This window comes from Haliaeetus albicilla, chromosome 13 (genome assembly GCF_947461875.1).
Source record: "Haliaeetus albicilla chromosome 13, bHalAlb1.1, whole genome shotgun sequence".
NCBI classification, from domain to species: domain Eukaryota; kingdom Metazoa; phylum Chordata; class Aves; order Accipitriformes; family Accipitridae; genus Haliaeetus; species Haliaeetus albicilla.
Window position 1 is genome coordinate 31,582,308 of NC_091495.1, and position 24,584 is coordinate 31,606,891.

At 38.9% G+C, this 24,584-nt stretch overlaps 1 protein-coding gene and 1 long non-coding RNA gene across 2 annotated transcripts in view; one reads left to right on the forward strand and one right to left on the reverse strand.

The window, feature by feature from the left end:
* Positions 1-3,413: 3,413 nt before the first annotated feature.
* Positions 3,414-4,529, reverse strand: LOC138688851 (uncharacterized). The gene is made up of 2 exons (XR_011327657.1): positions 4,363-4,529; positions 3,414-3,791 (listed from the first exon to the last, which is right to left on the reverse strand). It is a non-coding gene; the product is annotated as an uncharacterized lncRNA (long non-coding RNA).
* A 249-nt stretch (positions 4,530-4,778) lies between these two features.
* ERO1B (endoplasmic reticulum oxidoreductase 1 beta) overlaps positions 4,779-24,584 on the forward strand; it is a 33,218-nt gene continuing 13,412 nt past the window's right edge. Inside the window, exons 1-6 of the mRNA XM_069800694.1 lie at positions 4,779-5,174; positions 9,906-10,025; positions 15,191-15,274; positions 15,656-15,697; positions 20,204-20,286; positions 22,227-22,300. Of these exons, the coding sequence (XP_069656795.1) occupies positions 5,076-5,174; positions 9,906-10,025; positions 15,191-15,274; positions 15,656-15,697; positions 20,204-20,286; positions 22,227-22,300 (502 nt within the window). The 5' untranslated portion in view covers positions 4,779-5,075. The remainder of the gene's footprint in view (positions 5,175-9,905; positions 10,026-15,190; positions 15,275-15,655; positions 15,698-20,203; positions 20,287-22,226; positions 22,301-24,584) is intronic.

The window sequence follows — 24,584 nt, forward strand, 5'->3', positions numbered from 1 at the left end:
TTCTATCTTTCTTTGTCCTCTTTTCCCTGATATTCATTGTGAAGATATTGCTGCATGCAATTTTCATATTAAAAATTTCCCTTTTTTTCACTATACTGAATTTGACCTATTGTTTTGCCATTTGCAGGCCATACTCACTGCCATTTCTCTTGTTTGTTTAGACATGGGTGGGTACTTTTCAAAAGTTTTTTGCAACAGTTGCCTCAGACTTGAGCATATATGGTGGTTTTAAAGCAGGTATCAGTAGGTGAGAACAGGATGCCAGTGAAGCATGACTTGCAAGGAAACATAACTTGTATCAGGCCTAATGACAGCTGGATAAAATAAAACAGGAGTTTGGGCACACAAGTTCTCCAGTTGCAGCAGGCCTGACAGACCACAGAACTCATGTGCCCCACTGCTTGTCTGCTTTCTGTGCTTAACGCCAGGTGGTTTACTAAAAGTTCTTACCCACAGCTTTGCCTTGCTGTATCATCAAATCTTTGCAACTAGGCTACCACAAGATGTTCCATTGCTCAACAGGCACTGCACTCCCACCACTGCTGTTTGCCAGACTTAAACAGAAGTTTGTGACATATTGATTCCTCTGGTTTACTCTCCTAAGTTTAGAGAGGACTCATGCAAATGTTAATCTGGAAAAATAAATAAAGGCAAAAGTTTCAAGGGCAAAAAATTTCCAAAAATCCATGTTCCAGATTACTGAAATCTAGTTCATGAACTTCCTAACGTGAAATGTGAAACCACCCTGTTTTGCCTGTTTGTTCACTTAAATTAGTCTGTAATAACTTCTAAGAAACATTTTTACATGGTTGATGACCACAGACCATTTATTTCTGTGTACAGCTGTCATGGTTTAACCCCAGCGAGCAACTAAGCACCACGCAGCCACTCATTCAGTCCCCCTCAACCCAGTGGGATGGAGGAGAAAATTGGGAAAGAAGTAAAACTCGTGGGTTGAGATAAGAACGGCTTAATAGAACAGAAAAGAAGAAACTAATAATGATAATGATAACACTAATAAAATGACAACAGTAATAATAAAAGGATTGGAATGTACGAATGATGCGCACTGCAATTGCTCATCACCTGCCAATTGACACCCAGTTAGTCCCTGAGCCATGATCTCCCCTGCCCCCACTCCCCCCAGTTCCTAAACTAGATGTGGTGTCACATGGTGTGGAATACCCCTTTGGCCAGTTTGGGTCAGCTGCCCTGGCTGTGTCCCCTCCCAACTTCTTGTGTCCCTCCAGCTTTCTCGCTGGCTGGGCTTGAGAAGCTGAAAAATCTTTGACTTTAGACTAAACACTACTTAGCAACAACTGAAAACATCAGTGTTATCAACATTCTTCACATACTGAACTCAAAACATAGCACTGTACCAGCTACTAGGAAGACAATTAACTCTATCCCAGCTGAAACCAGGACAACAACCAGAGTGCATAAGCTCAATACTGGCAAGTAAGAGCTGGCTAAAAAGCACCAATGGAGCTAAGACCAGAAAAGTAGCAGGACTTTATCAGTTTCACTTCCCACTGTGTCCTCTCTGCAGGCCAGAGGCAAGTTTGGTAACTGCAGATTTGTTATATCCATTAAAAGACTGTCACTCTCTGGTGCACCCAGATCTCTGTCCACTCCACAGAACAACGCTGTGATGGGGAAGAGGTGACTCTGATGTGCATTATTTAACTCTTATTTACCAATACAGACTAATGTTTTTAGTTCCCATGTTCAAGGCTTGCTTTGCTTGCACATAGAAAGAAAATGTTAGGGCTTGCAAATAAAACTGTCAATGTTTTTAACAGCAATGCATATTATGAAATCACAGAAAATACTTATTCTTTATGCCAAGCATGTACATGGTACAATGTACGTGTACATTGAAAAATTAAATATATACGCCAGACTCTTTTCATGAGGCCAGCAAGGTGTAAACTATGATTATCCCTCTGCCCAGTAAAGGCTTTGTCCTCAGCCCCTGATAAAATATTACAACATCATGGCAAATTTCCTTAAAAGAAACAGACTTAGTAGATGCTCCCAGCTTCTTAACGTGCTGTTAGGTTTTGTTTGCAATTGTAGGACTGTTTCTTCTGCAGCTACTTCCTGAAATGGATTTCACAAAGAAATCCTATATTAGGATTTTTAATTTTTTTTTAAACATTTTAATACCACTACCAAAGTAGCATTTATAGGTTGAAATCAACATTAAAACATAAAATAAGACTGAAAGTACCGTAGAGTTTAGAAAACTGTATTAAGCTAAATTCAGCTCTGGTACAGCAGATAATACTTATGTATACAAGGAATTAATTTCTTTTTTTTGCCTCTTAAAATTATTCATTATGCAATTCTACAGCCAATTCCTTATATTTCTAACATGGCAGTTGGAAACTAAACTGCTACTGACTTTTGATGCAAGCAGGATAAGACTGTCAGAGGTGAAGAAAAAGTACTTTCCGTAACTAGCACAGAATGTTCAGAACTGACAACTGAGTGAATGCTATGACTTAGAAAATACGATAGTTTACATCTAATTTGCATAGTCCTTTATGCAGTGCAAGTGCGTGGCAGTGCAAGTGCTTGATTCTTCCAAGGTTTTGGGGCTTTTATAAACACTCATGATAGAAACTGTGCTCCAGAATCAAAGCTACAAAATGCAAACAAATACAGTGAATTCACCAGAATCTGCTAAACAGAAACAGTTCCTTTGTGAGAAGTACAAACCACTTGCGATAAAGTATGGCATACTGATAGTGAGAGCAAACCATGGCAATGTAAACATTAGCATTAGCTGTTCTGCATTTCTTCTCAAATATCTAGCAAATTTACTGGTCCACTGATGCTGAAAGTAGGAACAGATTGTCATTTAATCCTTCCGAAATGATAGGTGTACTGCCTGTAATCCAGAGAGGAAAGGAAGGAGCAATTGCATCATCTCTCTGGCACCAAACTATAAAACTACTGCCTACTCCATTTCATGGTCTCTGTAATTCATAGCTATCAATCCTTCATCTTTTCAAGCCATTTTCAGCAATGCAAAATCTGTGACTTACTGACACTTAAGGACAAATATAATGGAAAACTAATTTGAATTAATCTGTAAGCAAATAACAATGGCCAATCTAAAAACTTTTAAGCTCTCTGAAATTGTTACCTCGACCTTAAAGCTTGTCACCATACTCCAGTAAAGGAGCATTCTCCTCTAACTGAAAGGGTGTAAGAAGAACTTGGGTTAGCAGATGGATTGAAAGTAAAATCCTAATTCCAGCAACCCTGCACATAAAATCAGTGCAACACTCATGTTTTCCCACAGAAATATGAATTTTTGCAATTCTGGAAGTGAATTACAGATATATGTTTAACTGTTGGGAGCAAAAGACTGTTTCTGAGCTGCTTGGTTTTTGTTTTGGGGTTTTTGTTTTATTTTGTTGTTTTTTTTTTTTAAAGATTTTGAAAGGAACTGAAAAGCAGCAGCAGGAACAGTCTTAGACCAGTTCCAACACCTATTGGCAATGCACAGCTAGACAAATTCAACTGATGTTATACTGTAACTTTCAACCTCTTGGGTGGCAAACAGTGTCCCTAAAGGGTCAGTAAAAAATTAATAAACAATAAAATAAAATTAGGTGGAGCTAAACTGATCTAACAGCAAGCACCACTGGAAGGGATGGTCCTACCCTCTCTTCTTCCTACCAGGATATGTACCCTTGCCTCTTCCCCTGGATCAGGTTGAGTGATGAAGCAGACATACAGTGAGTCAGTTCAGCTGGCTGCTCTGGCAGAAAATATCCCTAGGGGAAAAGAAAATAAAAATCCCTTAAGTAGCTGAATTGATTTAACATGCAACGTCAGGACTGCTAGCTCAGATACATGGGATGGGGAACCTGGAGAAGGAGGGATAAGAGGGAGAAACAGGACTGCCTGTTTCTACACAACTCAGTACTTCATTATCTTAGCTGTATCGTGAAACCACATCTGAAAGCACCTTCTTCCTGTCTGGTAGGCTTCAATTGGCTACACAGTAGTCTGTGCTCCACTGAAAAAAAAAAAAAAAATGGGGGGGTGACCTTACAACTAAGAAAACAAATTTAAAAAAAGAAAAAAGGCCAGTGGATGGAGAGTCTATTGCTTTTCAATTAACTTTCAGCCTTGCTCTCAAAGTGAACAGGGAAGAGAATCAGACAAGGCAAAGCCATATTTCCATTTTTCCTGTACTTCTTGCTGTAGGAAAAAAAAAAAAATCGGTGTACCCACCTTCATATAAATAGCTTCTCATAAAAAGAAGCTATGCTGACAGAAAAGGGCAGTTTAACCTGACCAAAAAAAAAAAAAGGCCACTTCTAAAGACTCAACACGATTCACCTCTAAGGCACTTCGCAGCAGCAGGAAGAGAAGTCTCTAGAAGTACTTCTGGTCTCTGTGAGACACCCGGCCGAAGGCTGGAGGCGGTCGCCGATAAACACCGGACACTTCAACTCCCCTGCGGCAGCCCTCTCCTGCCCAACGGCGGCCTTGCACCGGTGACACCCCCCCCCCCGCCGCGGGACCCATGGCCGCCATCGCCCGGCTCCTGCCTCCCCTCACACAGCTTCGCGCCTCCCCTCACGCGTCGGCGCGCGAGTACGGCGCCCACATCCCCTCCCCCCCCGCCCCGCCGCCGCGCGCACGCGCCCAGCAGCCCCTCCCTCGCCGCTTGTTTTGGAGGCGCGCGTGGTCCTCTCCCATTGGGCGCGCGCGCGGACTACGGTTCCCGGGATGCCGCGCGGCTGCCGGCGGAGCGGGCGCTTGGGCGGCGGTGGCTGCGCGAGAGAGGACCGTGCGCGCGCGCCTTGTCGGTGCTGTGGCGGCGGCGGCGGCGGCGGCAGCGCGCGGGCAGGTTGAGGTGAGCGCGGCGCCCCCGCCCGACGGCTCCCGCCGCAGGCAGGAGCGGCCGCGCCGGGAGGAGACGCTGCCACCGCCGCCGCCCCTCGGTTCGTCCCTCTCCTTCCTGTGGCGGCGGCGGCTGCGGAGCGGCGGGGCGAGGGCCGCCCTCCCCCGTCAGCCGCGGCGGGCGGAGCGGCGGCAGCGGCAGCAGCATGAGCGGCGGCGGTGCCGTCCGGAGCACAGCGGCGAGGGCACGGTTGGCGGCGCGGCTGCTGGCGGTGCTCGGCTGCGTCCTGACAGCGGAGGCCCAGGTAGGAGCCGGCGGCGGATGGGACGATGCGGCGGCGGGCTCCCCTCACGGCGGGGGGGAGGCGTGGGGAGGGAAGAGGGTGGCCGGGCAGGGATGCCCCGGCGGCTTCGGGTAGGGCTGCGGACCCGCGCCTGAGGGGAAGGAGAGCGGAGCACCTCCCCGTGGCGGGCTGGAGGAGGCGGTGAGGGCGCTTCGGAGGGTCGTGGGGGAGAGCGAGGGCAGCTTCGGGCCGTGTCCTGTGCAGCCTTCCGGCGGGGAGGTCTGGGGATCCCTCGCTGAAGTCCGTAGCCCGCGTCCTGCCTGTTCGGAACCCTGCGGTTGCTGCTTGCCGGGATCCGGCCCGGGGCCGGGTGCCTCCGGTCTGTGAGGGGAGAAGTTGTTTGACCCGGGAACCGCCGGTAGGACCCTTATATAACGGTCCAGCCACACAGAGCAGTTGTTTGATCCAGGTAACGCTGCTTGCTGTCTGTAGGGTGTTGCGTTGAGGAGCTCTGGGCTGGATCGTACCCTTGGCTGTAGGCAGAAACTTCGGTGTCCTTACGCAGTGGATGAGAAGCCATATGTTCGAATGGCAATATCACTGCCCGGGCTTGGCTCGCGTTTAGGCGGTGTCTGTTTGCCCACATTACAGAGAAGGATGAGAACGCTCCTTCTTTCTGTAAACTGCCTTCACAGCTTCAGAAGGACAAGTGTCTGTAGTTGGGAGTTTGCTGTTCATCAGCAGCATGACTGTGACTGAAGTAACAGCTGGTGTCAAGTAGGGAAGGATTTCAGCTGGGCCAAAGACATTAGAGTGAGTTTATATGGAAATATGATGTCCACGTGAAGCAAAGTTTGTCTTCTGTATCTGATTATTATTTTTCTTATATTTTCTAAATTTCTGATTTGTATAACGTGCTATATTGTAAATGACCGTTAAAGGTAGTGACTAGAGTAGTCTAGCATAGATAGCTTTTATTGCAGGGGGGTTTTTTTGCTGTAAGTTGAGGTTTTCTCAGGTTTAAAAATCCATTATTTTAGTAGCCATTTTAGCGTAACTAAATGCTAACTGAATTGAGACTCTTAAAGCAGCCATTAACAAACTGGCATGGTTTTCTTATGATGCTTGGCAGAGAGATTGGTTGTTGCTGTTTCATAAAATTGTTAACATGTTGTATTCAGAGTTTAAATACCTAGAGTTTGACGTGGGCAGGGAAAAGATAAGCTAGCTATTAGTTCTTGGAGTCATATTACCTATAGCTTTTCTCTCATTCTGTAGCTATGGTAAAGTAAAACATTAAGGAACAAAAGAAGGTGTCCCAGGTGGTCTTCTAATTGTTGAAGCAATTAAAGTACAACAACCTGATAACACTAACAAGCTTGTTTGTACGAATAGACTGCTTGTTAGTATATGCATTTATTCAGGTTTTTCTTAATGCTTAAGTGCTGAATACATTTCTCTCCAGATTTCATAAGGAGAAATTGATGCAGGTTGGTCATTGACCTTTTCTTCTGAAAGGCTGATTTATCTTGGAGAAGACAAGTTAGAAGTTTAACAACTCCAGTACAGCTCTGATATCTGTACAAGAACTAAACTAGGTTTGTCAATAGATGGAAATACTTTGGTAAGCATATTGGAAATACAGAAGAAATAGTAGCTATTCAATGTCAGACGACTTCTTGAACACAAATGATAGGAGGCTAATGCTCTTAGAGTTTATTGTAGAGTTCAAAGTAATTAACAGATGAAAAGAAATCTTGATACTTGGCCATTGTAATAAAAGTTGTGATAACTTACAGTACAGTTTGCCTCTATATTTGCAGACTAAGATAACTAGTATAGTTCAATTAAAAAAAGGCAGAATACCAGTTGTGTGAATAAGAAAGTAGGTCTTGCAATACTTAATTTTAACTGTGTAAAACACTGTTCTTATTTTGATGTCTCCAGTTTGAAAAAGAATTTACTGGAAGATCCAGGTATCGACAAAAATGAAAGAATTTTCTCCATGTTCTTAGAGTGTTTCATCATTACACAAGTGAGAGCACTGAAGTTTACACCTGGACTTATTAAAAAACTCTTAACTGGTGTACTTGAGGCCTGTGTCGCTGTTGTATTAGCGTGCTATGAACTGACTCCACTGATGTGCAGTATTGGCGTTTCATACGTGCTGTCAAACCATTTTATAAATTGTGGTTTGGTACAGATATAGCATAGTTTAATTTTAGAGCATGCTTTCCAAGGAAACATTGATTTTGCTATTTTATGTATACAGGGAGCTAACCATTCCAGTTTCGAAGAAGTTGTGAGAAAGAAATAGAGAATTTCATTTGCTTGCTCTTGTTACTCTATATTAATTTTTCTCTTAATTTCTTAGACTAGTTCTAGTTTTGGGGGAGGGTTTATTTCTGAAACTTCCTCATGTTCTAAGTAAACTGTACTGCATTTTGAAAGATGTTCTTAGAATCGAGATTTTATCAGACACCTGGCAAAGGTGTGACCTCTGTTAGTTTGCCATCTTAGTTGAATAAAAAGACTGTAGCTTTTTATTTTTCCATGGGGATTTGACACTGAGTGTAACTACTGCGTGTTTATTTGGAACATTTTCCCCTGAAAAAGCGGTTTCAGTTCTGCATAGATCGTAAAAGTATTTTTGTGAGCAGTGGATAGCTTCATGAGGTGGTCACCAAAATAGTTTCCTACACTTTATTTTCTGAGTACAAAGAAAATTTCTTGGATCTTTCCTACCGCTTTCAGCTTAATAAATTATTGCTCTTCACATAATGTTTATCCTGTTTATACAGTTTAATAATATTTGAGCAAAATGTTCAGAGTTATCTTTTTGCCTTTTTATATTATAATGAAGTGTACTGCTGTTTGTTTTTTGGTATGGTGTTACCTGTAAAGACTGCAAAATTAATTTCTGCCTATGTGTGACCGATAAGAAAATTTGAAAATTTTAATGAAATAATTATAGATTAAAATGCATGGGGGTTTTATTTCTGTAAGTATCAGTAATGACAACTTTTGTCTTCTGACTTTGAAATGGCAGCCATGTGGGCTGTGAGCTTTCTTGGTGTTGTGAAAAACCTGTAATTGCACATAGGCCCTTTCATAGCTGTTTGCCGAGGTTTGAAGTTGGATAACATTAACAAGGCGAGCATAACCACGTGGGAGACTTCGGGTAAAGTAACTTCCCTTAAATGAATTTTACTTCATTGCCATATCTAGTCTGCAGAATTGTGACAGTCTATTTAGTGCCTCAGGAAAAGTAGGATCTACATAAGGTGAATTTTCTATTTAAATGCTTTATTGCCATACCCTCACCTCTTTATTCTCACAGGGGGGTGGAGGAAATCCATTTTCCAGGCTTCCGTCATGCTTCATAAAAGAGCAAAAACCTACAATTCTGTTTCTAGTTACTCTTTTACATCAAGCTTGGTTATGTAAGGGTATCTGTTCTATAAAGTAGTGGAGTGATTTATCATGCATAAAACAGATTAGATGATTTCATAATCTCATCTGCATGAAATCTGTGGAGGAAAAAAAAGAAGCCACAAAATATTTTTTGTCTGCTTTTGCACGTAACCTCTTAGTAGTTAGAAGTTCTTCTAAGCCCATGCGAGATACAAGATGTGTGGGCTTTCTTATTTTGTATGCTTTCTAAGGCCATCATGCATGTCGATGAATTTTCTGGTAGTTAACAGCAGTGTTTGGTTCCATTCCCTTAGATATGGTCTGAAGCCTTCAAACTTAGTTTTGAAAGGCCTTTCAAACATGTTTGTAGTTGTTTAAGGATCTATGCTTAGGAGTAGTTAGTTTAGATTTAATGAAATCTATCATACAAGTGTTCATAGAATCACACTTTCAGTGTTTCCACCGTTCACTAAGATGCCGTCAGGGTCTCAGCAAAAGTGTTGCTGTAGCTTAGTCTGCTAAGTTAGTTGGGCCTGGCATCTCTGCTACTTGCACAGACAGTCCTGCTTTCCTCTCCTGTGCTGGCAGTAGTGCTCCTGCACTTGTGTGCACTCCTTTTCATAGAGGTGGTCTTAAGCTAGTGCAGTACCTTGAACCAGCTTGCTGTCCTGGTGCAAGAAGAGGGACAAGACCTGGAAAGTTCAGACTTGGTTTCGCAATAGATTTACAGTCTTACAATATAAGTGCCTGCACCTGATTTTCCTAGTGTTGATTTGTAGAATTTAACTGTGAAGTTACTAACTTCTTGGGCATAAAAGTACCTATTCCCCTTCCTTCCACATCCCTAAAGAAAATAGGTGGAAGTGTTCTTACACTTTGAGAATAATTATAAAAATAAGCTGACAATGCATGATTGTGGGGGTTTTTAGGCAATTCAGCTAATGAGTGTTTGATGGGAGAATACTTGGTACGCAACTCTGATGTACTAATATACATGTGTTTGTAGTCTGGAAAATCTTGCTGCTCGTTCTGCAGAAAGTTCTATATGCTGAATCTGTCAACAAATTTCAGGGCTGAAAGTGTTAATCTGGCTAATATTGATACAGCATTGCATTTGGAAGTGGACTTGCACTCAAAAAAGTGCGAAGGTCTGTTATTTTCTAACTGAGTGTGTAAGGTATGTTGTACAGTATTTTAATGATGAGAGAAATTATTTGCTATGGAACTGCATTTCACTAGTATTTCTTTTGACTGCCATCTTTTTCTCTTTAGAGGATCTTTCTGTAGTTAATATTCCATTTCTGATTAAAAATAAATTTTTTATATATTTTTTAATAGCTCACAGGAGTCCTAGATGATTGTTTATGTGACATAGAAAGCATCGATGACTTCAATACTTTCAAGATCTTCCCCAAAATACAGAAACTTCAAGAACGTGATTACTTCAGATATTACAAGGTACAATTAGAATGGTATTTTCCTGAATAATTTAAATAAAATCCAGAAAATATAGGGAGGATTACATGTCATATCAACTTGTCTATATTAAGTTGTCTTTTAGAAGTCCACAGCTCTTTAATTTGGTTGTAGCAAGTTTTCAGTCCCTGACAGATATGTTAGTAGTAAGTCATGTTTGCAGTGTTAATCCTGGAGCTAGTGACAGTAAATCGTGACTGCTTTCATTCAACTGATAAGTGGTAATTTTAAAGGCAGTATCTTTGTACTGCTGCATCTAGAAAAGGATTGTATATTAGCAACTTTCTGACAGCGTGCAGTACTTGTCTTCTAAGAAATGTGCATAATTTGAAATGGAAATATTGCAATTATTTCCTTATAAGTTGCTGTCTTCGTTCTGATTTTAGTGTTTGCCATGTAGAGAACCATTATTCCTTTGAAAAATAGGTAAAGATATTCAATTTTCAAGTAGTATGTAATATCACTTTTTTTATGACTTTAAACACTTTTTTCTCTGTATTGGAATCTGAGGAGCAAAATAAGACTTGGAAGCCTGATACTTCTGTTTTCAGATATGCTTAGCTTGAAAATGAGGTTGCATTGTGACTGAGCTAATCAGATGGTTGCCTGCCACTGGAAAAAGGAGGTTATACTCCTTTAGGGCAGACTGTCCTGCCCCTTCCCTACTTTTAGCTCTTGGGCTTGTCCGACTGTGCATTAGGCCAATGCATCTCTTCAACCTGGTAGATATTTAGTTTGGATGTTTGGGTTTGGTTGCTGGATTTGGGTGGCGTTTTTTTGTTTGTTTGTTTTTCCCCATGATGTAGCAAGTTATCTAGCTGATCTAGAATCAGACAAGTATTAAACTCATGGAAGATGGGGTTCTGAATATGAGGAAGGAGAAAAAAAGCGCTAGAATTTTCCCTTTCTAGTCTAAGCAAGCAGTAATGTGTAACTTCACCCTGAATCTTCTCCTGCTACATGATACAGTTGTAGCTTCACTTTTCAGGAGAAACAACATACCTACAACTTCAGTGATAATACATCGCATAGTAGCAGTAATTAGATTCTCCAGAGGCAACAGAAAGATACAAAACAAGGTATTTGAAGAAGAGGAGCAACAGGTATACAAGGTTTTACACAACAGTAATTTCATCCTGCAAATTTAGAGCTAATCTTCATTTCAACAGCAGTTCTGCAGATCATACTTTAATGGTGTGTTGCAATCCTACCTCATCTTTAATACTGATCTTCCCAACAGATGGGTAATTACAAAGGCCAGTGTGCCGTCCACCCATCACCACACATTATTTAGTACTTCCAGTTGTGACAAGGAAGAATTTGTGTTGAACAAGCAAACTGAGTAAGTCAGAATATTTTTCACCCTTTACCCTCTGAAAAAGCAACAGAGTTTTTCTGATGTCCCTGCACAGAATCATGGAAGTGCTATTAAGCTCATAGATGGATGTGAAAATTGTGAGGGTAGGCAATGATCATCTAGGTCAACTACAGCATAGCTAAATACTGAATAAGCACGAGGGGGAGTGTACTTGTTATGGGAGTGAAAACACTCCTACTCTGAAGTAATTTAATTTGTAATAGGAATTTGGATCATGAACTTTTGTAACTACGGTCACAGTATTCCCATTGTGTTACTAGTTCGATGACCATAAAAAGTCAAACTTTAATGTGTAATACTGAATGGATTAGAGAGTTTTTATTTAAAGGCTGAAGAAAACTGTCTTTTTTAAAGTCTTGCTGAAATTGTGCTAGGTGGTTAGTGGAACACTTCTTAATGAAAGAAATAAAGGAATAAAAAGTTTTGTCTCTGTATAGTTTTATATATCAAAACACACAAACTATGGAAGCCTCATGATAAGGAATCCAACTTCTAATCTGTAACTCTATCATTTAGAGTATTGAATAATACTCTAAATGATAATAATGAAATCTAATACTTCAGACCCTGAAGAAAGTAGAAGGACGTTCTATGTAGTCAGTGATTGGTATTGATTAAAGTACAAGTGCAATACAACCTCAGTTTGTCGCAGAAGTGTGTGCGCGTGCTGGTTTTTAGCGCTCTTGAATCATTCTGGGACTAGCATATCTTGATTTGCAGATGTTTTTTCTGAATTAATCTGCAGTTTAGACAGCAGTATTCTTTTATTTAGTGTTCCTCTGTGTAAGAACAGTGACTGCCTAGTTACTTGTATCTTTCTAAGTGTGTTAGCATTTTTTATTGTTAGAGTTTACTTTGAAGTAATCCACCTTTGTAATCTTAACTATGTTAGCTGGTCTCTTTTGGTAGAAATTGGTGGGAGGGGCATGTTTTATATACTAGGTGTTATTGTGAAGGTGATGTAAAATGTAACACTTCCCTGTGCTTTATTGAAAAAAAAAAAAAAAAAGGGATGAGTGAGCTGTACAAAAACCCCTAAAATTTCACTTTTTCTAGGGATGGTGTTTGTAGATTGAATAGAGGAAATGGGGGGGTAAAGGCAACCTAAAATCTCTGTTTTTAATGTATCTGTGGTAGCATGGCTTGAACTGTTACTGGAAGATAATTGTCATCACTCCTGAGAAGTCATACCATCTGCTTAATGTCTTGTTAAGTTTTTTTGACTGAGGAATCTCTCTAACATTTTAAAGCTGAATTTATAATTCCCAGTCATGCTGAATAAGTACATCAAAATGGAAACCTGGAAAACAGTCTTTCCTTCAGAAGTTATATAGCAGTTAACTTTGTATGCGTGTTTTGAAAATACAGAAAGAACTTACTTGCTGAAAGGTTTGGTAGTGGAATTTAGTGTAATAAAGGGCAGTTGAGCAAGTCAAACATTAAGTTTTGCTCTTTTGGGATCTTTTGTGGTATTGACAGAACATTTGAAGAGGGAATTCTTTTTGTTTTGCTTTAATTTGGGTACATAGTGCCACAGAACAATTTATCCTTCAAGTATTAAAGGTTGTTTCTTTACTTCTGGTACATAGTTTTGATTTTTCTTAGCTGTCAAAATCAAGAGAATATATTGGAGGGATAGTAAAATCTGGCTGTAATTCATCTCAGATTCTTCATATTATGCCTGCTTTGTGTCAGAGGCATATTGATCTAGTTTTCCTTATGCTTAGTATATTATGTGTAATACTGGGGAAAAAAATTGAATTTTATTAATTTTTTTTATTGCTGAGGCTCTGGTTTGACATTCAATGAATGTAGCCATTGGGCTTCCATTACTGTATTCCCCCCAAAAACAGGCCACTTAAAGCAAATCACTGATCCAGTATAAATGTATTCTGCCAGTTAAATGTGTTCAAAGCATAAAGGCTTTTTTTAATGGAATAATTGTTCAAGATGGCTCAGTGATTTCAGTTTTTCTCCAGATTAAAAGATTGAGTAGTAGGTTTCTATTATCATAGCAGGAACCCTTCAGGTACCACATGCAGTGGACTCCAAGTTCATCAGAGCATGGGATTTAGGAGTCTGGTTGCCAATTCTTTGCCTAAGGGGCTGCTCTGGTGCTGCTGTACTAGGTGCTTAAGCTTTGTTTCCTGTCTATGTTTCTCCTTCTGTAAAGTGAAAGTATAGGATATAAATCAAATGAATTGGAAAAAAGTTCCTACATATAAGGGGAAAACATGTTTTTCTGAACACTAAATTGATTAAGTGTTTAGTCTCATCTTTTAAGCCATTGCGTAAGAATACTGTTCTTTATAATGTGTGACTATTAATTTACTGTACAGCTTGTATGTATTTTTTCCATAAGCTAGCATAAGGATTAGTTTTCTGACTGAAGATTTATAGATTTAAATAATTTTTATAAACACTTTTATAATTCTTAAATTTTTGTGTCGAAACTGCTCTAAGGCCTGATGCCATCCTTGGGGGTATTAGGCTTAATATTACAGTGCGTTTGATAGAACTCTTGCTGTGTCTGACTACAGAATCAAATTCAGTATCTGCAACAGTTTCAAATAAGTAGTGATACATCAAATCATTTAAGATGTACTTTTTGGATGTAAGTAGTGACCATTTGAATATCTTCATGAGTAGTATTTATCAACTGAAGAAAACTAGTACAAGCTGTGCTAAAGGAAAACAAAGTAAAAGAACAGAAGTAATTTTTCGTTTGTGGTTTTGTGTTTTTTTTTTTTTTTTACTTTGAAAGTTTTTTTAAAACTGACTTTTTATCTGGAAAATAGTGGTTGCTACTGAGGATAAATGCCTCATTTTATTTGTAACGTTAGACTTCAAAGATGGTGTACTTATGCAGTATTTCTGGTTGATCATGCAGGAAAACCTTTAGTCTGTACTCTTCAGTTTAGGAGTGATGAGATCAGAGTGGTTTTTATCACTAATGTTTGTTAGTGTGTATAAAGCTAATGTAAAGGAAAGCTAGGATTTTTATTGTTTTTCTTCACTGACTTTCACATTGACAATCCAAGGGAAGTGTAGTAAAATGTTTGAATCTCTTGCCATGTAGTGTATACCAATATATGTGGTACTCCCTGCCTTTATTGTGCCATTTGATGACAAACAGGAGCACTAATCGTCACAGGATTTGCTGGTACATGTTTCTGAAGTTGGTTTTCTTCACTATTTATATTTGTACTATATCAGCTCTCTAATTTGAGGCATTATGATACTCATTCTTCCTTGGCTAGCTATGATGTGTAGTAATGATTGCCTGTTTTTATTGCTTGAAATCTGAAATCATCCAGGCCCTTACTTGAATTAGTTAACTTGTGCACTAGTCTGCCCTCTGTCAAATGTATTTTCTTGATCAGTGTAGTACAACTGTAAGTACAACCATTTTAGAGCTGCATATGTCTGATTTGCCTTCTTTTTGGTATTTTATTTACTGCTTTGAAGTTGTATGAGTAGTGAGAGATTTAATTTGTGCCTTAATACACTACATGTTTGTGTCCACTGGAGACCATTATCACTAACAATTCCACTGCAGCAAGCTTTAGCGTATATACTCAGAAGGAGAGTAGTTAAAAGAAACCAAGTGACCAACAAAAGCCCCCCAAACTTAAAGTACTAAATTTAACCCTTTTTCCTTCGTATCCTGTCCCCTTTAATTTGAAAGGATTTCCTGATACTGAGAGCTCTCTCTTTTAAAGTTGCCTTATGTAAGCATTGTTTGTTAACTTTTGGGTTTGTATTTTAGGTCAACCTGAAGAGACCATGCCCATTTTGGGCTGATGATGGCCATTGTTCTATCAAAGATTGTCATGTAGAGCCTTGTCCTGAGGTATGGATCAAATAAAATAGGAAAAGGTTGTTTGGTTAAAAAGTTTGCTAATTTGCAGTGGCCAATACTATACTAGCAATATTTCCTAATAAGAACTTAAATTTAAATAAGAGTGACAATAAAATTATTTTCCATTTCAAAAGCAGAAATACAACTGAAGTGTTTTAAGGTCTTAGTCGTTTTACAGATAAAACAAATAACTTTTCTAACTTCTGCCACTATTTTGGATATAACATGTTGAGAAGGTAAAGGAGCAAGTTAATTATTTAAAAATAAGTTTGCTTTGACCTCTGTAGGAATTATAGTTAACTTGTAGATTTTAATCAAGCATAATAATTTCTATGAACAGTGTAAAAACTGTGTTTTATTTTTTGTTTTTAGAGCAAAATACCTGTTGGAATTAAGGCTGGGAGCTCTAATAAAGTAAGTAGTTATTTATTTTCTAAGTTATTTCTGGGGTTTTGGTTTTTGTTGTTTTTTTCTTTTTTTTTTTTTTAAATCTTAACATTACAGTAGCTGTGTTACTCTTTATTACAAACCTTCAGTCTTGGCATAGTGATGAAATTGTTAACGTAACTAATCAGTTCCTGTATGTGGCTTTACATTTTTACTTTCATGTATAATAGTGTTTCTGACATAGCTGGTACTGTCATATCATATCATTCTGAATCTGTCATAGCTTGAGAGCTGGTGTAGACTGAATCAGTGAATGACCAGGAACAGCAGTACATGGCCATAGAATGCCTGATGCAAAATTCTTTGTTCATTTCTGAGTACAGGCCACCTTCTATAAAGCCATAGGCTAAGATGCACAAATGCAGTAGCAGTACAGTCTTTTGTAAGAATCATGTATAACCACAACCTCTAATATTAAAAGAACCTGAATGATTACATGTAGTTTTGCCGTGTCTAATCTTGAACAGGTCATGAGTCTAAAGATGATTTGGTCATTAGCCTAAGGACAATTTAGGCTGAAGTGGTCAGTGCAAGCTTAAGTAGTCAGTCTGTGCTGTTGTGTTTTGCTTGCTTCTATCCAAGCCATCCTTCCTAGGTCAGCAAGTGATCTCAGCAAAGCCAAAAAAATAAAGAGGGTATATATGCCTAGAAGAGGGGTCAGAGCAGAAAGACAAACAACCCTCCCCCACCCCCAAATCCCAAACACAGTGGCCAAGAATAAGGTTTTTTAGCAGTTGGTGGGATAATGGTGCCCAAATGAGAGACCTTCCTGTTGAGTGCCTTGGCTGTGTTGTAGACTCATACTTACTCTTACTTAACTATCATATCTCCATCCTCCCCAGTACTTTCCACCTCTTACTTAACTATCATACCTCCATCTTCCCCAGTACTTTCTACCTTACAGGGCAGCCATAGTTGCTGCTTGCCTCACCTGAGTGTAGTTCACCACGTCATAAATGACCATTGGCATTAGGTTCAGACTTTATGCCAAGAAAGATTACCAATGATAGCTGAGAGGAGTACTACATCATGAATTTATGACTTCTGTGTACTGCTGGCATTAACAGTGCAGACAAGTCTGTCCAAGATTTAGCTTGGTTCCGAGAGGAAGTCTTGCATCCTGTTTATACATATGTTGTTAAGTTTACTCTGAAGTAAAGCATGCCACTTCATTTAAAGGTTTCTGGTGATCAGAGAAGAAACATATTTCTCACTAACATGACTTCAATGTCAGTCATTCACTGTTTCAGCACAACCAGCAGTAGTTGTTCTGGGAAAACTTTGGCACTGTCTCTGGGTAGAAGATCTTGAGTTTTAGCTGGATAATCTGCTGGCAGTTCTTTTTCATTGACTCTGTTATCTTACAAGCTTGATTGTAGAGAAACTGACTCCTGGAATGCTGTAATGTCTCCTAAAGAGGCATTTTAAGACTTTAGAGACAGTTTTAGAAAGGATTCTTCCAGTAGGCCTTTGAGCTTCCTGATTGATTAATCTTGAGAGCCATAAGTAAGATGTTGTTAAGATACTTCACATGAACATATTGAATTAGACTTTGGAAGTGGAAAATCAGCCACCTTCTGCTTTTACCACAATAAAGAAAATGGGATAACTTCTTTGGGAAGCTATCTCTTGCTGGTATATTTGCTGCAGTTGTTTCCTTTGAATTGCATTGTGGGTTGTTGCAACCAGCTACAGTAGTGAAAGTTGGGCAATTCTGCACCTTTAATCTGTAGTAGAACAAAGTCATTAATATCTGCTGCTTCTCTGTCAGAAAATTAAATGCTTCTGCAGGAAAGTTGTCATTGGGACTGACGTGAATCTTACCTACACCATTTTCTTACTTCTCAGGATTCAGTTAAATATTTTTCTTGGAGCCAATTAAAAACTGACAGTCTCATTTAATGTCCCTTTTAAGGAAACAACTTATCTTAGTATGAATGTTTTGTTTCAAGGACTATGCAAGTACTGTGCTATTATCCTGTGCTTGGTCCATTTGGAAAAATCCTGCATCTTGTGGATTATCGTTAAAGTATTGGTTTAAAAAAAAAAAGGGGGGGGGGGTTCATTTGGGGACATACGTATCCAGTTTCTCTCTTTCATCCTGATAGTGTCTGCCTTGGAAAGGTGAAAACAACCGAAGGCATCTTTTTAATAATGAGAGCTATAATCTTTGAGTAGATATAGTCAGGATGGAATCCTGTGAAGTTTTCTGTGGTCTAAGCACTTGGCTTCTGTGCAGTTTCCTGTTGCCCTTCTCTCCTAATGTAGATGAGCTTGTAAACTTCTAGCTTTATTTAGGATTTCGTGGGAAATTTTTTGTTTGTTTGCTGAACCATAGAGAGAAGAGTTCTTTTGAAAGCTCATCTAGCCACAAAGACCAGGGTTACACTTGCACTGCTTCCCCACAGGAGTGCAGTTAGCAATAGAGGATCTCTTTTTAATTCTTGGCACCAACATAAGCTTTTTTGCAATGGTGCTGGAGAGGCACAAAGTAATTTCCCTTTCTACAGTCCTGTTTCATTTGAGTAGTGAACTCATTTTGGCGGGCTAGACATTAAAGAACTGTTGACAGTTGCTGTGTTAATCTTTGGAGCAAGGGACAGGTTGCAGTAACTCAAGGTTCCGATATTTAACTTAATATTTTACTTCCTGCCCACCTCTTTTCTGTTTTCCAGAAACTGCTCTTAGGAGATCCTGCTTTGGCAGGAATGGGTACTTTGTTCTGAGCTAGTCAGTGGTCACAGAGCACTGATCTGATATAGCTGTTGCTGTTAAACACTGGAGACTAGTGAAGCCTGGAAACATGTTTTGAGACTTGAATGTTTATTCTGTTTGAAACCTTAAATTTAGGATTATATTCTTGGCAGTAATTTTTTTTCACTTCAGGGTAGGGATTGGTTTGCAACTCTAGACATGCAGAATGTTTACTTCAGCATCTCAGTATGTTATTTCATCAGCAGTATCTGTTTCATTCTAGGTCAGATCCATTCCTTGTTCAGATCTTTCCATTTAATGTCCATATGATGCTAAAGAATGAGCCCACACACCTGGCAAATCCAAGAAAATTGAGTGAGAAGTTCCTTCTCAAGTAAATATTTGTTATGGGCAAAGCCCCTAACAAAGCTTAAATTCTTTGGGTTTTTTTTATTCTTCTTCACTTTGGTCTTCAGTGGGTTCTGCTGTTTTTTCTTTGTATTGGTTCTAGCAAATGCATTTTTCAAGTAAGTTGTCTTGCTTACTCATCTGAACATTTTTAATTAAATCCTTTCTTTTTTGAGAAGTATTGTGATATGTATTGTGGTACTTTGCCTGTGGCATCTTGACCACAAGTCTGTCCTCAGAAATGAACTATTCTCTTTCTTTTAAAATTTATCAAATCATTATTGTTGTTTGCTATTTCTGGAGGGTTGACCAAAGCCTTTAGCTTATGTTTTTATTTTGAGCTGGTTTTGGATAGTAATCCTTCATGTCAGTATATATGTGCCCTGAAGTGAAGGAAAGCCAGCAGTTTAGCTTTATATAAGCTATCAGTTACTCAACATTAAATCAGTTTCTGTATTTCTTAAGGACTGTGATAAGGTAGAAATCTGTGTAAACCTAAGGCTCAGTCTGCAAAAGAAAACACACACACACACACAAAAACACAACCCCAAAAACCCCCAAAAGAGGAAATTGGGTTTAAGAGTGCACTGATACTATCTATTATGTTCCAAAACTGTTAGAAGGACTTTTTGAGCTTTAAGCTGACAGACTGCACAAATTCTCTGCTGACATAAACGTATTATTGTAGAATAGTGGAATTGAATCTTCAATTCTTCAAATGTTTTCCTTAGAAGTACCCTAATAGTAAGTCTATTTAGTGGATTGCTTTTTTAAAATATTGTAGAATCAGAATTCAGCTTAAGTACTTCAATTTTTGCTTTAAAATAATTAAAATTTGAGTTCAGCTTGAAAATCCTCTCCCAGTCCTGTGCACATCTAAAGCATGCCAATGAATAGGATTAAATGAAACAGGAGGGGGAAATGGCCAAAACATACATTTTCCTACTGAAATGACCAATGAAACTTGAGATGTGATTATGCTTGCAAAAGACAAGGTATGTTTATAGGTATGACACTGCTTGTCTTCCAAGGTCCTTTTACAAAAATGTAAATAAGTATCTGAAACACTTCAGAACTCCATTTAATTTAAAGAAATAAACAAACAAAAATAAAAAAGGCAAAACAAACAAAATTTTGACATATTTAGCTGAATTTTCTATGGTAGCTAAAGCCACAGAGCAGAATTGGCCTGATGAAATTAAGTAATGAAAAATAGAAATAAGAAATGTTCCAGAATTACTGCTTCTAGAATTTGAGGATTTTCCCTGATACTAGCCAATTCACTGCTAAACCTAGATATACCTTTCACAGCACCTGTTCTCAGAGAATTTTAGGTAATTCATTTGTATGTTAATATGAACTTTCTTACAGTATTCAAAAGCAGCAAATAATTCCAAAGAATTGGAAGACTGTGAGCAAGCTAGCAAACTGGGAGCGGTTAACAGTACGTTAAGGTATGCTGTGATTTACAAAAATAGTAACAAAGGAGCATTTTGTCTGTCTTGTTTTTGCAATGTGCTGGTTTTTGTTCTTCATTCTTTCCATAGCCCATTAGAAAGTAAATGTGAAATGATGCAAGAACATCTGAAGGTAAAGATGTTAAGTAGACTTTTTTTTTTTTTTTAAATTACGCTTTGATATTATTTGAAAGAGGTATCTTACAGCTTCAAGAGTCAGAGGAAACTTGCAAATAAACCCACCTTTTTTCTACTTCTACCAGTATCAGTCTTTGTTCTTCATGACTGTGCTGGATTAAGGGATTCTGTCCCGCTCTGTCCCTCTGTTACACGGATGTGCCTGTTTGTGATAATTCAGTGAACCAGATCAGGGAGCTTGTGAGTTACTTTTTTTGTTGTCAAAGTTATTTTTAGCTTGGATCAATTCCCTGATCTTGCTTATTGCATGGCACAGTCAAGGTTGGGTGGGAGGAATTCTGCAGAATGGTGTTGCCCCTGAGTAGGAAAGTGTGTGGAACAGCAGTTAGAAAAACCTGCATTCTACTAGATTCCCCACCTTTAAAAAGCAGAAATAGAAAAATCAGTTCTTCACTGTTGATGGAGAGGTGTGGTGTCTTTGGCCTCAGATTTCAGCTGTTCTACCTGATAGAGATGTTGAAACTCTTCCCTGTCATCTGACAAAATGGGACTGCCATGAAAAAGCGACTGCTTCTGCCTGGTGTGCAGTGTTTTAAACCAAACTGGGCAGAGCCCTTCAAGGTTTTTTAGGGGAAATAAGAAACTATTGACTCTCATCCACTCCTGTAGGGCAAAAGAATATAAGATTGAGTACACATATGGAGAGCTAAAGAGTGCATTTTGTGAGAGTAGGATAGACAAAGTTGGGAGAGGGCAGGTAATGGATCCTGTGAGTTCAGGAAGAGTTTGTGCTTTGTAGGCAAACCTCCATGTTCTCTACCTAGCAGTGCATCATCCTTGTAGTTTTGGGTTATTTTCCTTTACCAACTGTATTTCTTGTGATTATCAAATCTTGCCTGCTAGTAATTACTGGAGAAGTTCCTCACCTAATGCCAAGTATAGTCTCCTGTTGTGATTTGGCAGAAGGTTAGAAATGGATCTTGTTATAGAATTGCCTCTGTTTGTAGAATTGAGCTAGTAGTAATTTGATCAAACAGAATAGGTTTTCATTATTTCAAGGTGCTTCACTGCACCCTGGAGCAGAGTTCCCAGTCTTAATTTTGCTTATGTTTTGCTGCCAGTAGTGTGGCATCAATAGTTCTGTGCTGCACATATGCATAGAAGAAAGCATTCAGCTTTTGGCACTGTTTGTGTTTCATAGTATGGGAACTTCAAAGTACTTTGTCTGGTACAGTACACATTTGAAAATGCTAGGGTGAGTGGAATACCATTATTATTTAAAAGGCTTAAGACAAATCATATTCATAGTGTAATTTAGCTTGGAAGGGGTGTTTAGACATCCAGTCTCCCACTAAAAAGCAAGGCTAACTATTGTAGATCTCACTGAAAGTACAGGTTACAAAAACATGATGATTCCTTACCCCCACACCCCCCCAAGTGACAGCTACTAAAGTAGTACTTTGAAAAGTGTTTAAAATGTATGCTATGAAAGTATTTTGCCAAGCTCTTACTGAAGGAAGAGAAGTCACTGTCGCTGCACAGTTTGTTCAAATAAAGATGGTGAAATGTTTCTTGCTGTCTGATGTTAAGATGACGTTTTAAAGCATTGCAGTTGATGCCTGCTTTAATCTCTGCGCAGCTAACAAGCGGTAACTCCATATATTCTTGAGTTTCAGATACAGTAATTCAGAATTCCATTCCAAGTTAATTACTATATGTGGATTGTATTTCTTTTGGTAGCTCTTATCGATGTTGTTTATTTAAAAGTTTAAAATCAAATGTATTTTTTTCCCCCTCAGTAACCAAAGTAAGGAGGCTTTCATTGACTGGGCAAGATACGATGATTCACAGGATCATTTTTGTGAACTTGATGGTAAAATGTTTAAGCTTTTTCAGAGTGTTTGTTTTATTTGCTGTCTCTTAAAAAACACAGAAGATTATAGTTTCTCTGCAAATAACCATTTTTAAGAAGCTTTAATTTTGTGCTAAATGGAGATGTGACGGTTCATATCATCTTACATGCAAAGAATGCAATTTTTTACAATGAGCATTTGGTAGTCTACACAGGGCATGTTCACTGTTACCTCCTGTTAGTATAGTGAACAGGCGACTTCTATGGAAATAAAAAAGAAGGTAAATGGGAGGGGATTAGCATATATTTTTTTTAAAAAGCTTCTTCTCACAAAAGAGTTGCATCTAGCACAAATATAAGACACATTACTTGCAGTTGATTCAGTTTCTTACTACTGTATTATTTTTGTTGCTATTCTACTGTTTATGCTTGGACCAAGTTTGTTCCTTTTCCAGTCTTGCTATGTTTCCAAATGATCTCTGCACTAAATTCACCCTTTTTTGTAAGGACTTTCTTATTTGTTAAAACATTAGGATACTAGATTGTGTCTTTCCCTCTGCTCCACATATGTGAGTCTTTTTATTTGCTTGTATCATTCAAAGCTCAAAGGAATGTTTTTTCAGATAAACGTGAGCATTGCCAAGTTCAGGAATGACTGCTAAAGGCTTTTTTAATAAATACATTAGAAAGCTTTCTATGCTAGGAAGATTTAGGGCATAATGCAAGATGTTTTAATCTACCTTTAGGCTAATGTTCAGTGTCACCTGAGAAAGTAGCAGCTGTAATGGACTTACCAACTGCAGTTCTCTTTCAGCACTTCTGTTGCGTCTTATCTGTGAAAATTTTCTATATAAGCTGTTTCTGTAATAAACAGTCGGTGAGCATTACTGTAGATCTGAGCTGTTACGTGCAATAAGCTGCTGTTGTCTCTGCTATCTTCAAGCTGCCTACTTACATTTTTAAGAGGACTCAGTTGGGAAAGGTATGGTTTAGGAGCATTTCTTTTAGAAGTAATACTAACTTAAGTAGTTCCTGATTCTACCTCCATCTCTCCTTACATCATGCCCTGCTGAAGGACGATGTACTGCCCCCAGCTGTGTTCTTCCAGTGCTTTTTTTGCACTGGCTCTGGCTTGCATCTTTCTGCATGGTAAGCTGATTCAGCTTACTTGAATAGAGGGAAGGTAAGTTGACATCTTCCTCCCGTCTCCCAGATTGTTGTGATGAACTGGCTTATCAGGTGAGTTTGTGAGCTGGAGCAGGGAGAGGTGAGAGAGAATAATGACTGGGAGGAGGTAGAAACTCTTGTTCTCTTCCTCTTCTCTCTTCTTGGTGGTGAGGGAGCTCTTAAGTCACCCAACTTCAGCACAAAACCATATCATCAGTTTTACTTTTTACTAGCTTTTTGTTGGGCTGAATGATAATCTAGATAAGGGAATTGATCTAGCTGAAAAAAACTTCATAACCCAGGTCAGCTTTCCATCTTTCTGTTGCACTACCCCACAGACTCAGTTGTATGTGGATAATGAGAAGAAAAAGTGGAGACCAGAAGTGACCGGAAGTGTAGGCACTGCTTAGGTTAGCCATGCTGTCAAAGAAATAAATAAAGCTGTAATTTGACTTTGTCTCATCTGGCACTCACTGTGTTGTTGTGCGTCTTGTGTCTGTCTCTTCTTTGTTTTTGCTACTACTGCTGAAGTGATGCTTAACTGCTCATGCAGAATCATCTCTTCTTTTTAGAGCAGTTTTCACTCTCTGTTTCTGTGGCTTTTTTTGACATCTGAGGAAATACTCAGTGGCACTGCTTGGCCTATTCCTATGAATAAGTCTCTGGACTACTGGCTTGTATTGTATGTGGGTTTTTTTAAGCATGAGTTGCTCTTGACCTAGAATTTCAGAGGAGGGGAATTCTTTCTGCTTTTTACTGGCTGTAGCTTCAAACTCAAGTGTTCTGTTTGTACAGAGTTTTTAAGCAGAGTACTGTTTCACAGTTTTCTTTGGATATGTTGTCTGAATTAGTAGTGAACTTTAGAGATGAGCGTATAACTTGTTGAAATGCTGCTTAAATAACCTCTTTCTTGCCATAACCAACAGAGCGTTCTGCACTATGCTTAAAGTTTGTTCAATTAAGCAATGTGATTTAGACTTTCTGCCAGCATACAAGGGTATCTAGTTAAAAAGGGATTTAGCTAATAAATATACAATATGTACCAACTACAAGATGCACTTCTTTGACCTTGTCTTTATTAAGAAGCCCCTGTAGCAGTATACCCATTTCAAAAAAGCGACTCCCCCAGCCAAATACT